This window comes from Calypte anna, chromosome 14 (genome assembly GCF_003957555.1).
Source record: "Calypte anna isolate BGI_N300 chromosome 14, bCalAnn1_v1.p, whole genome shotgun sequence".
Classification (NCBI taxonomy): Eukaryota; Metazoa; Chordata; class Aves; order Apodiformes; family Trochilidae; genus Calypte; species Calypte anna.
This window is the reverse complement of record NC_044260.1, coordinates 9,619,916-9,632,943: the sequence shown is the minus strand read 5'-3', so window position 1 is coordinate 9,632,943 and position 13,028 is coordinate 9,619,916. Positions and strand designations below refer to the sequence as shown.

General features: G+C 39.6%; 1 protein-coding gene across 3 annotated transcripts in view; it reads right to left on the bottom strand.

Moving 5' to 3' along the window:
• Positions 1–243: 243 nt before the first annotated feature.
• Positions 244–13,028, bottom strand: part of NDE1 (nudE neurodevelopment protein 1) — a 16,820-nt gene continuing 4,035 nt past the window's right edge. For 2 of the 3 annotated variants that reach the window (XM_030459544.1, XM_030459545.1), the window contains exons 2-9: positions 10,424–10,552; positions 9,525–9,678; positions 6,314–6,462; positions 5,853–5,989; positions 4,686–4,865; positions 3,849–3,940; positions 2,711–2,847; positions 1,539–1,639 (exon numbers count right to left, since the gene is read on the bottom strand). In XM_030459544.1, the coding sequence (XP_030315404.1) occupies positions 1,546–1,639; positions 2,711–2,847; positions 3,849–3,940; positions 4,686–4,865; positions 5,853–5,989; positions 6,314–6,462; positions 9,525–9,678; positions 10,424–10,509 (1,029 nt within the window). In that variant the 5' untranslated portion in view covers positions 10,510–10,552 and the 3' untranslated portion in view covers positions 1,539–1,545. Of the gene's footprint in view, positions 1,640–2,710; positions 2,848–3,848; positions 3,941–4,685; positions 4,866–5,852; positions 5,990–6,313; positions 6,463–9,524; positions 9,679–10,423; positions 10,553–13,028 lie in introns of all 3 variants that reach the window. The other variant, XM_030459543.1, reaches the window with a different exon arrangement.

Sequence of the window (13,028 nt, the reverse complement as noted above, 5' to 3'; positions counted from 1 at the left end):
GTAATGTTATTGTAAATATTACAGTGCACTGTAAATCCCAGAGGCATCTTTAGCTGTGGTGGTATTTACATTCCCCAGAGTAGGAAATCACCAGAACAGATGTATGAAAATCTTTGCATATGGCTCAACAGAACAATATCTCTTTCAGCTTCATTATCAGAAATAGATTAAAAACTGGTACCAAACATCTGTGCATAAGCCACAGTGACAACTTGTAAAAGAAATTTAAAATGAATCAACAACTAGCATTAAAAATAAGCTTTATTCTGCTCCTCAGTTAAGCCAACTTTGTAGATAGCCGGAATAAAGGGAAAGATCTGTGGTTATTCCCTGTTCCAGAGAAACAGATGCATCAGTGACCATTTTCACAGGATTTTCTTAACAAAATACCAAAAAAACCCAAACAGAACAAACCAAATCCAAAATAAACCAAAACAAATAACCCAAACACATTTACACATTCTTTTCTCAAGTAAGGTCTCCCCAGTGCTTGCAAAAAAACAAAAATTGTTTAGTCATGATAATTTTGGAGGTAAGTTACATTAATATTGCTGAGGAAACTTCTTCATTTAAAAAACATATGGGAGGGAAAAATATTTTAAAATAATTCTCATATATGTTTGTCTAGCATAAGGGACTTTCAGGTTAAACCCACTTTAGTAACAGCTGAAAGCATATTCTCACTAAAAAAAAAAAAAATCACTAATACACAAGGCACATTAATAAAGGGAGGTTTGGAAAGCAGTAAAACCCACATATTGAGATGTTAGAACTATGAATTTCATCATCAGGTATCTTGCTTCCTACAACAGCTAGGCTTTATGGGCCACAATATGAAAAAAAAAAAGAAAAAAAAAAAAAAAAAAAAAAAAAAAAAGAATAAAGTCAATATAGTAGGCCAGTGCAAAGTCTCCTCCCTTGCTGTTAGCTCTAGGATTTCCCAAGTACTCCAAGCACTAGGACCTATTCCTAATGGCAAGTCGTTGCTTACAAAACCAGAGACCTACAGATAGGTTTTACTGTTGAAGAGATTCTGGCCAGCAAGCACCCCAAGAAGAGCTGAGCAGCTTCCCCGCAGAAATACATCTTTATCCACATAAAACCATTCCTCTAATTTGAGTGACTGCAGAACACAACACCCATAATAGAAAGCCACCACAACCAGTTTTTAAGCCAGAACACCATGGTGCTGTATTAAAACCAAAAGCCAAAGCCTGAGGAGCTACACTGCCTCTATCATAGGTAGAGGGACAATGGCTTTGACTGGCAGTGTCAAAAGAAGCAGCTTTCAAGGAGCTATTTACTTTTCAAGGAGCAACTGATGTAGAAAGCAATTTGAAGTCCTGCATTGTGAGGCAGTATTACTTCACCACAGTAACTCTGCCAAGAGTCCAGACTGGGCAAGGCTACAAGAGGCCACTGCCAACTGCAGCTTCTTATTCCATTCTCTCCTACCCCTAGACTTGCTGCCTGCTTCTCACTGATATTCACTTTAAAACTAAGTTTAAAATATTTTTTTTCCTTTTCCAAAAACAACCAGGCTTTTCATAGCAGGATCTTGACAACACTCTGTGAGGGATGGCTCATTGGTCCCGGAATATTTGAAGGGCGAGTTCCAAACTCCAGGCGTTTGACTAACCTGCAAATAAAAAAAAAGAAGTTAGTGCACTTCTTGCCCAGTTTCACCATCTTTAGAGTAACTGGACAGTTCTAGAGAACACAATTTAGCCTGAGAAAACTACAGATAAAAGAATAACACTCTGAGCACTAGGTAAGCCCATTACTTAACTGGGCTGAGCTTCCCTCTGAGTAGTGAGAAGCTCTTTTACAGGTGTTAGAATTTAAGTTCTAGCTACAGTCATAGATATATAATCAGCTGCATGAATATATAATGCCTAGCCCATGAGGCTTTCCTGTAGAAGCTTTCACCCTAAACTGAGATAACAAGTACAATGTGGAGAAGTCCTTCCACACAACAACTTTGGTCACTGGATAACAGGACAAACCAGTATTCCCAGCACAAGGGTCTAAAAAAATCAAGTCCAGAACAAAATGTACTATAGGCACTTAATACAGAGAACCTAAAGAATGTGAAGTACAAGACTCCATGGTGTAAGCAGATATGGAACTGCAATTTGAGATAACCTTGCTGATTATTCTTCATTTGTTTAAAAAAAACAAAAACAAAATAATAATAATAATAAAAAAAATCAAGTTCAAGTGTGCAGATAAACTTAAAATCCAAGTCAGGGAACTTTCCTGTCAGCTGCTCCTTGGAAAGACATCTTAGAAACCATAAAAAATTTAAATTGAGTGAAGCTATTATTTGCTTTTTTTCCCAGTTCTTCTACAAATGAGAACCTTAGCTGTGATAAGCCCCTACATGCCATAATGGTCCAGAGACATCACTTGTACAAGAAGATAAAGGATAAAACTAACTGAGCCAATAAACAAGAGATCCTCTGTTGTATTTCACCCCACTTCAACACGGGGTTTATAACAAAATACATGTATTTATAACAAAATACATTTGCTTTGAACTTGTGGTTTCAAAACTTGATTTCAGCTAGTTTTTCAATTTCAGCAGCAACTGATATGAAACATCTCTTGAAAACAAATCTGCCTCTAGCAAAACAATTTTTGTACAGCACCAATAACTAAGTTCTAACACCAAGGGTTCTAAGACACAACAGCAGAGACCAGCACTCACCCTCCATCACACAAAGGCTGGTGAGGGCTCGGGCGTGTTTCAAGCACATCTCTGTTCATGTACATGGACACTGAGGTTCTGCTTGGAGCTTGGTCATACACAAAGTTTCGGCAAGATGCAAGTTTGGACTCCAAAGCCTAATGTAAACACAGAGGAGACAAATGTTAGAGATCACCTTTCTTTTTCACAAGATGGCATTGTGGCACACCAAAACTGCATGAACAGTGGTTTTTGTTTGTTTGCTTGTTGTGGTTTGTTCTTTTTGCTTTTGTGTTTGTTTTTTTTATTGTGGGTTTGGGTTTCTTTGTGTCTTTTAGAATTAGTTGTCTAGTAGAGGAATATGCTAGACCTTGGTGCCACACAAGTTCTTAATTTTTGAAGAGATGAAGCCAGTCGCCTCTCCAAAGCTGAATTTCTCTTTCAGTAGAGGAGGATAAGGAGTTGATGCTGTTCACCATCAAGAACACAAAATCTTTAGTTTTGTCAGGAAGATTTTGACACCTTTCTTACATGCATCATTTTTTAGATTACTAAATGTTCATTTGAGCTAATATCCAAGTGTACATAATAGGCCATACACCTGAGAAAACTGAACTACAGATATGCTATTGTCTACATGCTTGCATCCCAGATCACTTCATTCACCTTTATTGCTGGGTTACTCCACAGCCATGTCAGTTCTTCAGCTCAGACCATCAAAAAGCATGTGTATCAGTACAACATTGGGGTATAAAAAATGACAAGAGGCCTTGCTCAAAATACTACAGGACTCTTAAGGCAAACTTCACCAGAAGCACTCTGAACATCAGGCACCAGCCTGCCACCCTCTCTGCCTTTCATGGGAGCAGTTCCCTTCCTAATTTACTCATGTCCATTTGCACAAGCACTTCCAAAAATGTGTAGAGGAAACTTTATTCTCTTGTTGGGAACATCTTAGAAAGGCACAGTGGGGTCCATCTCTATCTGGGGGTTGATCAGTAACATACAAAGTTTAGACCAAACTTGAAGGCTACGCGTAGCTAACTTGGGGGCAGGATACCCTTCCCATTCTCCCCTGACCAGCAGCACAAATAATGCTGGCTGCAGTTTCAGACAGCTCTGCCTTTCAGAGAGCACTGGTTAGCAGGTAATCACTCACCCCTACTTTTCGTAGCAAGTCTCCCACAATGTTAAGTGCAGATATTCTTGCAGCGGGTGTGAGAGGCGTTGCACAGTAACTGTCCTCGAGACCTGAAGGGCAGGTGAAAGAAGGATACACAGCACATTAAAAAAAAAAAATTGAAAACAAAACCAAAACACACATCCCCAACCAATAAAACCCACACAAAAGACAGTCTGACATAACAGTGCAGGGAAACATCAATATCTTCACCTTTTTGCATCTCACCTCCATATCTTTCATATCCACTGGGAATATGAAGCATTGGCTTCCTGAGACATCTCAACTTACACTGTCCTAAGCTAAGTCTCTAGGCATGCTGTGGCTTGGATTTCTAGAGATCTGTTCTGACAGCCTACCCTGCATCTCTGTTGCTGCAGTGGGAACAGAGCTAAGGTGACTCGTCAGTGTCCTTCTGCTTCAGAGTAAAAAGCAACTCTCTCTCAAAGAGGACCTGCTCTTACAGAGAAGCAAATTCAAGTAATGTGAGTGCAAAGAGGACAATGAAGTTTTTAAAAACCTTCCCCCCCAACATCTATGAGACAGTTGTGAACTCATAGTAAAGACCCAACAACTCATCATGTCCCTCATAATTATTATTGTTGTTACTGGACATTGCAAGTCAAATAGAAATTAACAGTCTATGAACAACCCCCCAAAATCACAGTCTATGTATACCAAGATCATAGTGATTTGACTTAGGTGGTATTAAAAGTAAAAACTCAACTATTATCCCCTCTCATTCCTCCTTTAGCCAGAAACTATAGAAAAATAAGAACATCAAATAGTTTTTCTGTGCTGGTTAATGCCAGTCACCTCTTCTATATGTTGCAGGGGTGGGTATGTTGATGTTGGGTGCCCTGTGCACAGAGGGAGTTGAAGGCACAGATAAGGAAGCTTGAACTGCAGTGTCTGTTCTCTCTGTTTCCAGGGTAGTTCGCATTGGTGTTTTGGGCTTCTCCTGCTTCTGCTGCACTGCAAGCTCTTGTCGTAGATCTATGAAAGAAATAACAAAACAAGCCTTTGGAGTATGTATCCACCAAGGTAAAACCAGGTGTTTTGCTCAAAAGGTGTTTTGTCTCCGCTCTTGTGGAGATGAAGTTACTTATCCTTGTAAAGATTAGTCCTGGTCTGTGTCCAAAATCTGGGCAATCACTAAAGGGTTTTCTAGGATTGTGACTCAAGATGTTTTTGCAATATGAGCTCAGTTGCTATTATCTGGCTTTGATTTTCATACCCTTTCACAAGGCTCCTTTTCAGGGAGGGAATTAACTTCATTTGAGGCAAGGCAACTTGGCACACCTTGGCTACATTCCAGCTCCCCAACAGCTTGAGTTCCTATGTATTGTACTCCCATGGTTTCCACATGAACGAAATGTGAGCTGAGGCCAGGTGCAAGCCACACCATTGTCTAGCCAAAGGATAGAGAGAGCTCTTCTGTCCCACAACCTGGCTATAACTTAACTTATGGAAACTACTCAAGGACACAGAATCTGAGCAGACCTGAAAACAGAAGGTGTTATTCCAGCTCCATGATCTCTCTTTTCTTACCTAGCCTTACTGACAGACATCAAGAAGACAGCATATGAAGCTATTCAAAGGTAACTAGAAGTCAGCCACAGCCCTCCTGTTTTACTGCCCCATTAGTCTTTCATCGCCTCTTTTCACAGGCCAGAAAACAATCAGATTAATTGTTATTAAAGCTGACCTTCATGGGTTACAAAAAGCCAGACTAGCATATGCCTCAGCTGGACTGACTCTTATACCCTTAAGGCCCTGAAGTATCACCATAGATAAGAAGAACTTTGGAGAAGATTTTTGCTTCTGTGAGCTGCTCTGGAACAAAGTCAGAGTTTAAACAGCCTTGAAATGTTCTAATTTGCTTCTACATTCCATATACCAGACTGAAAAGATATAAAGGAGCAGATTGAGGAGCTACAAGCCAGGAGAGAGAGGCAAAGACACAAGTAATTTCTGTCTAACCTCTGGCTTCATCTTTCAGGCGCTGCACGGACTCCAGGAGGTTTTCTTTCTCATCCAGCTCACTCTCCAGAAAAGCATTTCTTTCAATAGCCTGGTTTAAACGCTGTTCAAAATCCTCCAGAGACATTATAGTGGCTCTGAAAGAGTGCACAAGATGTCACAATAGATCCCTCAAGCACAGAAGAACTCTCTCACAAGAAAGGAGAGAATATTGGGGTTTTGTTCAGTCTGCTTTGTTTCATTATTATTTTTTATTGTAGATAAGATATGAAAGAGTGCAGTGGAGGGAGTGGAAGGGAAAAAAAAATTATCACATTTCCCATCTGCCTCAATGCTCTCATCTGCACAATCATCACCTAAGTGATGAGTTCAGAACATGAATGAGCACAGCATCACAAACAGCTCAGTGACACAATGTTCCTAGGATAGAACAGGAAGAAAAAGAAAAGGAGATAGCTCACCTTTTTGCTCTTTCCAGGTCATCATTTGCTTGCTCAAGTTCTCGAATGTATTTCTGAAGTTGATCTTTAACAGCTTTTGTCTGTGCCAAGTCATCTTCCAGTGCAGAGATTTGTCTGTATCCTTCTGAATGCTGCATCTCAATCTTTTCCTTACCCAAGGCAAACCAAAGAGTGTTTCAGGGACTTGGCAATGCACATTCTGTCATTGTCTGAGCCCCTTTAGAGGCAGATGCTGTGAAGTTTTCTAAGAAACATTACCTTTACATATGGTAAAATGCCATCAAAGCCAATTGCTCACAAATTTCTGGACAGCCAGCAGAGCTTTTCTTGTCACTACTTATCTAACAATGGTGCTGGGGAGCAGTTTCCAACCTCCACAGCACAAGGCTATTCCTCCCTCTCCCAGACAGCAAAACTCAGAATAATTTCATGCAAAGCAGGATGCAAGAGAATCCACTTATTTTCAACTCTAATAAAAAGTCAAGCACTACTTAGGAATAGGTAAGTAAATAAATATCTCCAAGTGTGACAGTTGCATACTTCTGTGGAATCAGCAGGGTTCTCCACTGCCCCTGTGGTTTTATTAGCCCAAAGCAGGTTCAGAGTACTAGATCACAAAACACTGAGCAATATGCTTTGGATGTGAACTTAAACCAGACTGTCCCTTTATAGCATGTGCACAAGGATACATTCAAGAGAGGCACAGGCAGGAATGGAGGCTTCTCCATCAAATATCTCTCTCCTGCTGCTGTGGCTATATTTGGAGTTAGCTCCAAGTCAAGTGACATGGAAAGCTTTACAGCACAATGTCTACTGCAACACTTTCCCCTTCACCACCTTGCTATCAGACCACTCTAACATGCCAGAAATTTTTTTGAAACTCAAAAACTGCTGTATAAAAAGCATTCCTGAAGCACCATCCCCATCCAGAATTTCAACACAAGACATTTCAAGTCACTGAATACAAATGCATGCTCAGGAATTTGATAACCATGACATGTCACCTAGCCTGACTGATAATCTGAAGACAGTTATTTTAGCACATGAAATGCATAGACAGGGAGAAGGAAGAGACAAACCCATCCTGAATTAAGAAATTCTTATTTGATTACATTGTGGTGACTCTGCTGTAATTCCAGTTCTCTGAAGCATTGTTATATGCTGGAGTTAAAAATAACTAGTTCTAAGAGGCAAAGTACTTTCACCTAGCTTTTCAGGACTCTAAACAAATCATCTAAATTATTATTTCCATTTATTTTTAGGTAGCATGAACTCTGTCTCCTGGCAGGGGGGAGCAAGCACACATATTAGGCTGGTAAGCTCAAAGGCACAAGCTGTGTGGGCCTGGCAAAGTTCACCAGCACTGACCTAGATGCAGACACCAACCTTTGATGGGCTCAGTTAACACTGATGCTCAATAGCTTCACAAGTGCAATGTTTTGCTCTTGAATTGATTCATATAAAGGACCAGAACTGTAAGATTTGAGTCTTTCATTTTAGCCAATTGTAATAAACTATCAGCTGATCTAGCCATCAATGGAGTCTCTGTTTCTTCACTGCAGGCTGTTACTACATTTTTTCAGGCTTCATGAATAGCCAATTGTTAAAAGGTTTGTTTCAAGCAGAATATGTGTTAATAAAGTTATCGACTGTGAAGAATAACTTAAGATTTTCTAAAATGTGTTTACCCTCAACGTTTTGAGGTTCTATGTTGTTTCCCACTATTTCCTTCTTAACTGCTTTGGCTGGCTCATTGACCCTGACTCTCATCTTAGATACTCTAAAGAAAAAAAAAAAAAAACCCACACCCTCCTCTTAAATTTATTTTTAAAAATAAACTACAGGTTCCATATGAACTATAGGAGACAAAGAGCATTTAATACTGCTGCTAATACAAGATCAGTGCAATGTAATAAATACAATGAAACAAGCCTTGAAGTTTTTCCTATCAAAAAGGCTGGAAGGGGGAAGAGATCACTAGGTTGGTGCTAAAGAACAGGACATCTGCCTGGAATGGAAGAGTATTTTTGTTCTATTTCCTTATGACAGCAATTTGGAAAACATCTTAGACAAAAGGTATTGCAAAGCTGGATTAGTGCTGTAATTATTCACTTATAAAAACACCCTTCACTCCCATTAGTTTAATATTTCATTCAACTGACCTGAAGTGTAATTATATTAATCTCTGCTTCCACAGGTATTGACCTAGCCCTAAGAAATGCAGTGTGGTGTTTCTTGAGTGACTATGCCTCCCCTTTAAGTAAAAGGAAAACAAAACCAAACTTTAAAAAGGCACTTCAATTTCAGGGACAATATTTTTCAGGTTTAAGAAATGCTTACCAGTAATTCCTAAACCTGTCAAACAGCACAGGGAACTAGCAGGATCTTTAATGACAATGCCACTAAAATAAGGCAGACTCACCACTATTCATCCTCTAGATAGCTTCACTATTTCTAAAGTCACTCTGGTAAGAAGTTCCATCTCAGTTCCCTTATGTTGTATAATTATGAAAGTTAATGCTTTCCACCTGATTCTTAGTTTCACAAAAGGCTAACCAAGCTTAAAAGAGCATAAATTATTTTTCCTTGGGTACAGAAGGAAGGATTCACTAATGAAAACAGGACTGAAATTGTTTTTTGTCTCTCAGTTCTACATGTTAACCACCAACTTCTGCTTCCAGGCTTATCTGGAATGCCAGATAATAAATATACAACTATGTATAAAGAATTTTAAACTACTGAGTTTTTTTATATAACACAAGAACAGAGCAGGAACATTTGTATTTTGATTGTTCTGCAACATTATCTGTGTCTGCACAATGCAGACTGCAAAAAAACTGCAAACAAAAGCACTAAGTAGATGGAAAAAGGAAGAGAGCAGCAGCTCTGTTACATTCATGTTTACTCCCAAGAGTACTGCAACCAATTTCTTCCCATCTCAAATCTAGGCTTACACATAGCTACAATCTGAGAATGGGGGTTCAGGAATATTTCCAAGGTACCCAGCACTCTCCAAGCAGACAACAGACTGGCATTTCTTCATTTTTTCCAGATTTTTTTTTTTTGCAGTTTTTCTGTTAGGTTTCTTTGTAATGCTGAAGGTCCCTGTCCACAAAGCAAGGGATCTGCAGATCTGCCTCATTCACCTTTGCATCACTTTGCACTTATGTACCACTGTATACATCTCACTGTATGCATCACCCACTCTTACCTTGACTGACTCCAGCTCCATCCGCAGACGATTGTTTTCTGACAGAAGATCTCTGTTTCTGGACTCTGTTTGCTGCAGCTGAGTCTCCAGTTCAGCTTCATATTCTCGACTCCCTTCTTGGAATTCACGCAATTCCTCCTGTGTATTCTCAGCACTAGAGAGCAATTCCAGCAACAGAACTCATCATAATTAATAAAATCTCTTGTATGTTGAAGGTAAAAAGCAATTACTGCCTTTTAACACAGAAGGCTCTATGCCCTTCTCCAACATGCATATTCAACAGGGAGGGCCATATGCAAATGTTTCTCCATCAAACATGGGAAGCCACACCCTAGCAAACTGGTAAACAAACAAAAAAAGACCCAAATAACCAGCAAAAACCCAGGCTGTCTTCACACTAGAGGTGCTGAGGATATCTGGAGTTTCTTTAAGCTTGTACATTGTTCATTGCTATCTGCATATTTAATCTGTTATTCATTTTATCAGTTTTTTTTAAATAACAACAAAGCCATTTTTTACTAGCAGTAAAAATTAAGAAAAAGAGACAACGGTGGAAGGAAAAATTTTCTTGCATCTTACACAATTCTACTGAAGTAATCCTTTAGCAAGCTAAACAAGCAGTACTGAAAGGTCTAAGAAAGGACCTGGCAGTATCAACATCTAAAAAGTTTGGATTTTTTTCACCCTTCATAGCATTCAGAATAACATTCTGAGCTAAAGGGAAGAGCAAAGTAGGTCCATTCCTTGCTGCTGCTGTTTACACAGGAACATTGCTACTGCTACCACTCAAAATAGCTGAGCCACCTTAGATAACACTACTCAAGGGAGAAAATTCCTCCTCTGAATGCAGTATTATGCACTCTATTGAACAGCTTGGAAAAGTGAAGGCACTGCCTTACCACTGCTTGTATTTCATCGCCAACTCTTTCCAGTATCTGGTTTCCTCTTCCACTGAGCTGAAGTTATGTCCTGCCAAGTCTTCCATGATGACTCCTCAAAGTTTACAACTCCTGTTTCATTCTTTACACCTGGAAAAATTAAAGGATCAAGTGTAAGAGTTAATGCAGTGAGCTACCCCAGTACTTTTTTGCTGCACAGTAGTGCACTGCTCCTCCCAGAAAGTCACTGGACACCTCGAGATCAAAGTAAAGACCAGCCCTTGACAGGGCTCTGTCTGATGCACCTCACATGGAAAGGAACCTCTACTGATTAATCAGGCCCCTTTCCCCAGTTCTCCCAAGGCTGTTGCATGCTTACACCACATTGCCAGCAGTGTGGTGTAAGCCACACTGGTTTCCCCCCCCCCCCGACCACACAGCGCAGAGCACCAAATCTCAGACTTTAGCCACAGCTGTGCCACTGAACACAGAACACAAATAGAGGAGGAGACACATCAGCCACAACTTCAGCTCCAAAGATAGTACAGTTAAGGTTGATTTCAATAACCCTAAAGACACTTATCATTAAAGATAAACTTCAAAGACACAAAGTATTCAAGATTCTAATTTCCTGTGTTAACATTTCCAGGAGCACCTAAGTTTTTCATGGACATAACTGTTGGACACGTGAAAAATTTCTCCCTAAGTCAACACAGAGAAAGCTACCCAACCTCAAACCTGAAATATCACAATCCATGTGTGGCTGAGAGCCACAAATATATCTGAATAACTCAAAGAGCCACAGGAGAATTTAGCTGCAGAAATTCACAAAGTTATGAGGATAAAAGCTCCACAGAGGTTTCAGTGGGATACCACCTGGTTGGATTAGGTTATGCAGATAAATTGCAGCAACTCAGTGAGGAATCTAGAGCATCTAGCTGTCCCTGTGACAGCATAAGTCCAGACACAGGATATGGTTCCAAATGGGAATGACATATCACAGAGCCACAGGGGAATCAAGAACCTCAGCCTGGTCACACTCACTTGAAGAGTTGAGTATCTAGACACCACAATTAAATGAATGCCCTCTGATGTGCATGATGCATTCTAATAGACAGGTCAATAGCAAATAGCATTTTAATGAGTCAGTCTTGACAATGGAGAAACATCAAACTTAATGTTCTGGATAACTTGCCCATGTTTAACTCTGGGTGAGGCAAACATTCCATTAGACATTATAAATTTAATAGAAACCTAACTAGATCAAGGACAGTAAACAAAGGTGGTGTTGAACAACTCATAACAATGCAGAAAACTGCATTGCTGAAATTTAATGACTGAAGAAACACAGTTCTACCAAGTTTCAGCTCCAGATGCACAGAGCAAAACATTTCCTAGTGGTAATCCTGATGCTATAAAGAGGAGAAATGCCTTCAAAGATCATTTAGATATCAGTCCTGCCTTCTACTCTTCTAATTCATGATACTCAGGAAACAGTGAAGTAGACCTCCTGAGCAGCACATCAAAAAAAAAAAAAAATGTGCACACATAAAAAAATTGTGTATCTCCTGCACATCTATTGGGAAAAATATTCATAGGCTGTGTTGAGATTTTCCCCTCCAAGAAGACCTATTGGGTTCCCTGTATACCTACACTACACCCTAGCTCATAGAGATTTTGAAACTAACCAAAGATGAAAGATACAAACCTTAACTGAAAATAAAGTTTCAAGTTTTAGACAAAGTAGTAAAAGCTTCTTCATTTTCTGAAATTTGTTTAAAAAAAAACAAACAACAACCCTCTCACATAAATCTTTCTAAACTACCTGTAGAAAAGGGTAGGGCTTTGACTTTTTGCTTTTCCAGTCTGCTGCCTTCTCCCCTTGATTTGTAACAGCTTTGAGAGAGTACGCAAAATGCCTGGAGAGTCATCAAGTAAACCATTTAAGACCTCCTCATCACTCAGGTTCACTACAAAAGAGGGGAGGGCGAGGGGGGTGAAAGTTTCAGCAATGTTTTGTCGAATATGGAACAAACAAGGAGTGAAAGTCACAGGCACACACTGGCTGCACCTTACTAGTTTTTGCACACACAAAGCCAGAAGAGACATCCTGCCAGATTTACTGCCTGCAAGCAGAACAAGTACTGGTCATAGACATTACAAAGCCACTACATCATACAGGAAGTGGAAGCATTCATGGGTGGGGAATGGACTTCTGAAAGGAGAAAAATACCTCATCATAAAAGTTACAGGAAACAATTTCACACACGTGAAAGCAGAATTGCAAAATACTTAAGAAAATAACATTAAAAACCACACCCACCCACAACGAAGGACCCTCAGTTCAGGAATCATAGTCCAAGTTCCCCAAATGCATGAAAGCCTCAACTTAATCTTTTTCACTTCTGGAATAAAGAACTCAAAACAACCCCTTACGCATTTGTTTTGTTCTGGGTTTTTGTTCGGAGGTTTTTGATTTAGTTTTTTTTTTTAACAAGAGAATATTTTGGTTTGATAAACAATGTTGCCCTATCCTTGCAGCAATGCCTCCTAGTCTGACTCTGAGAAATTCATATTGTAATAAAATATTAAGAGTAAAACAGTCCTAGTGAATTATCCACCTCAG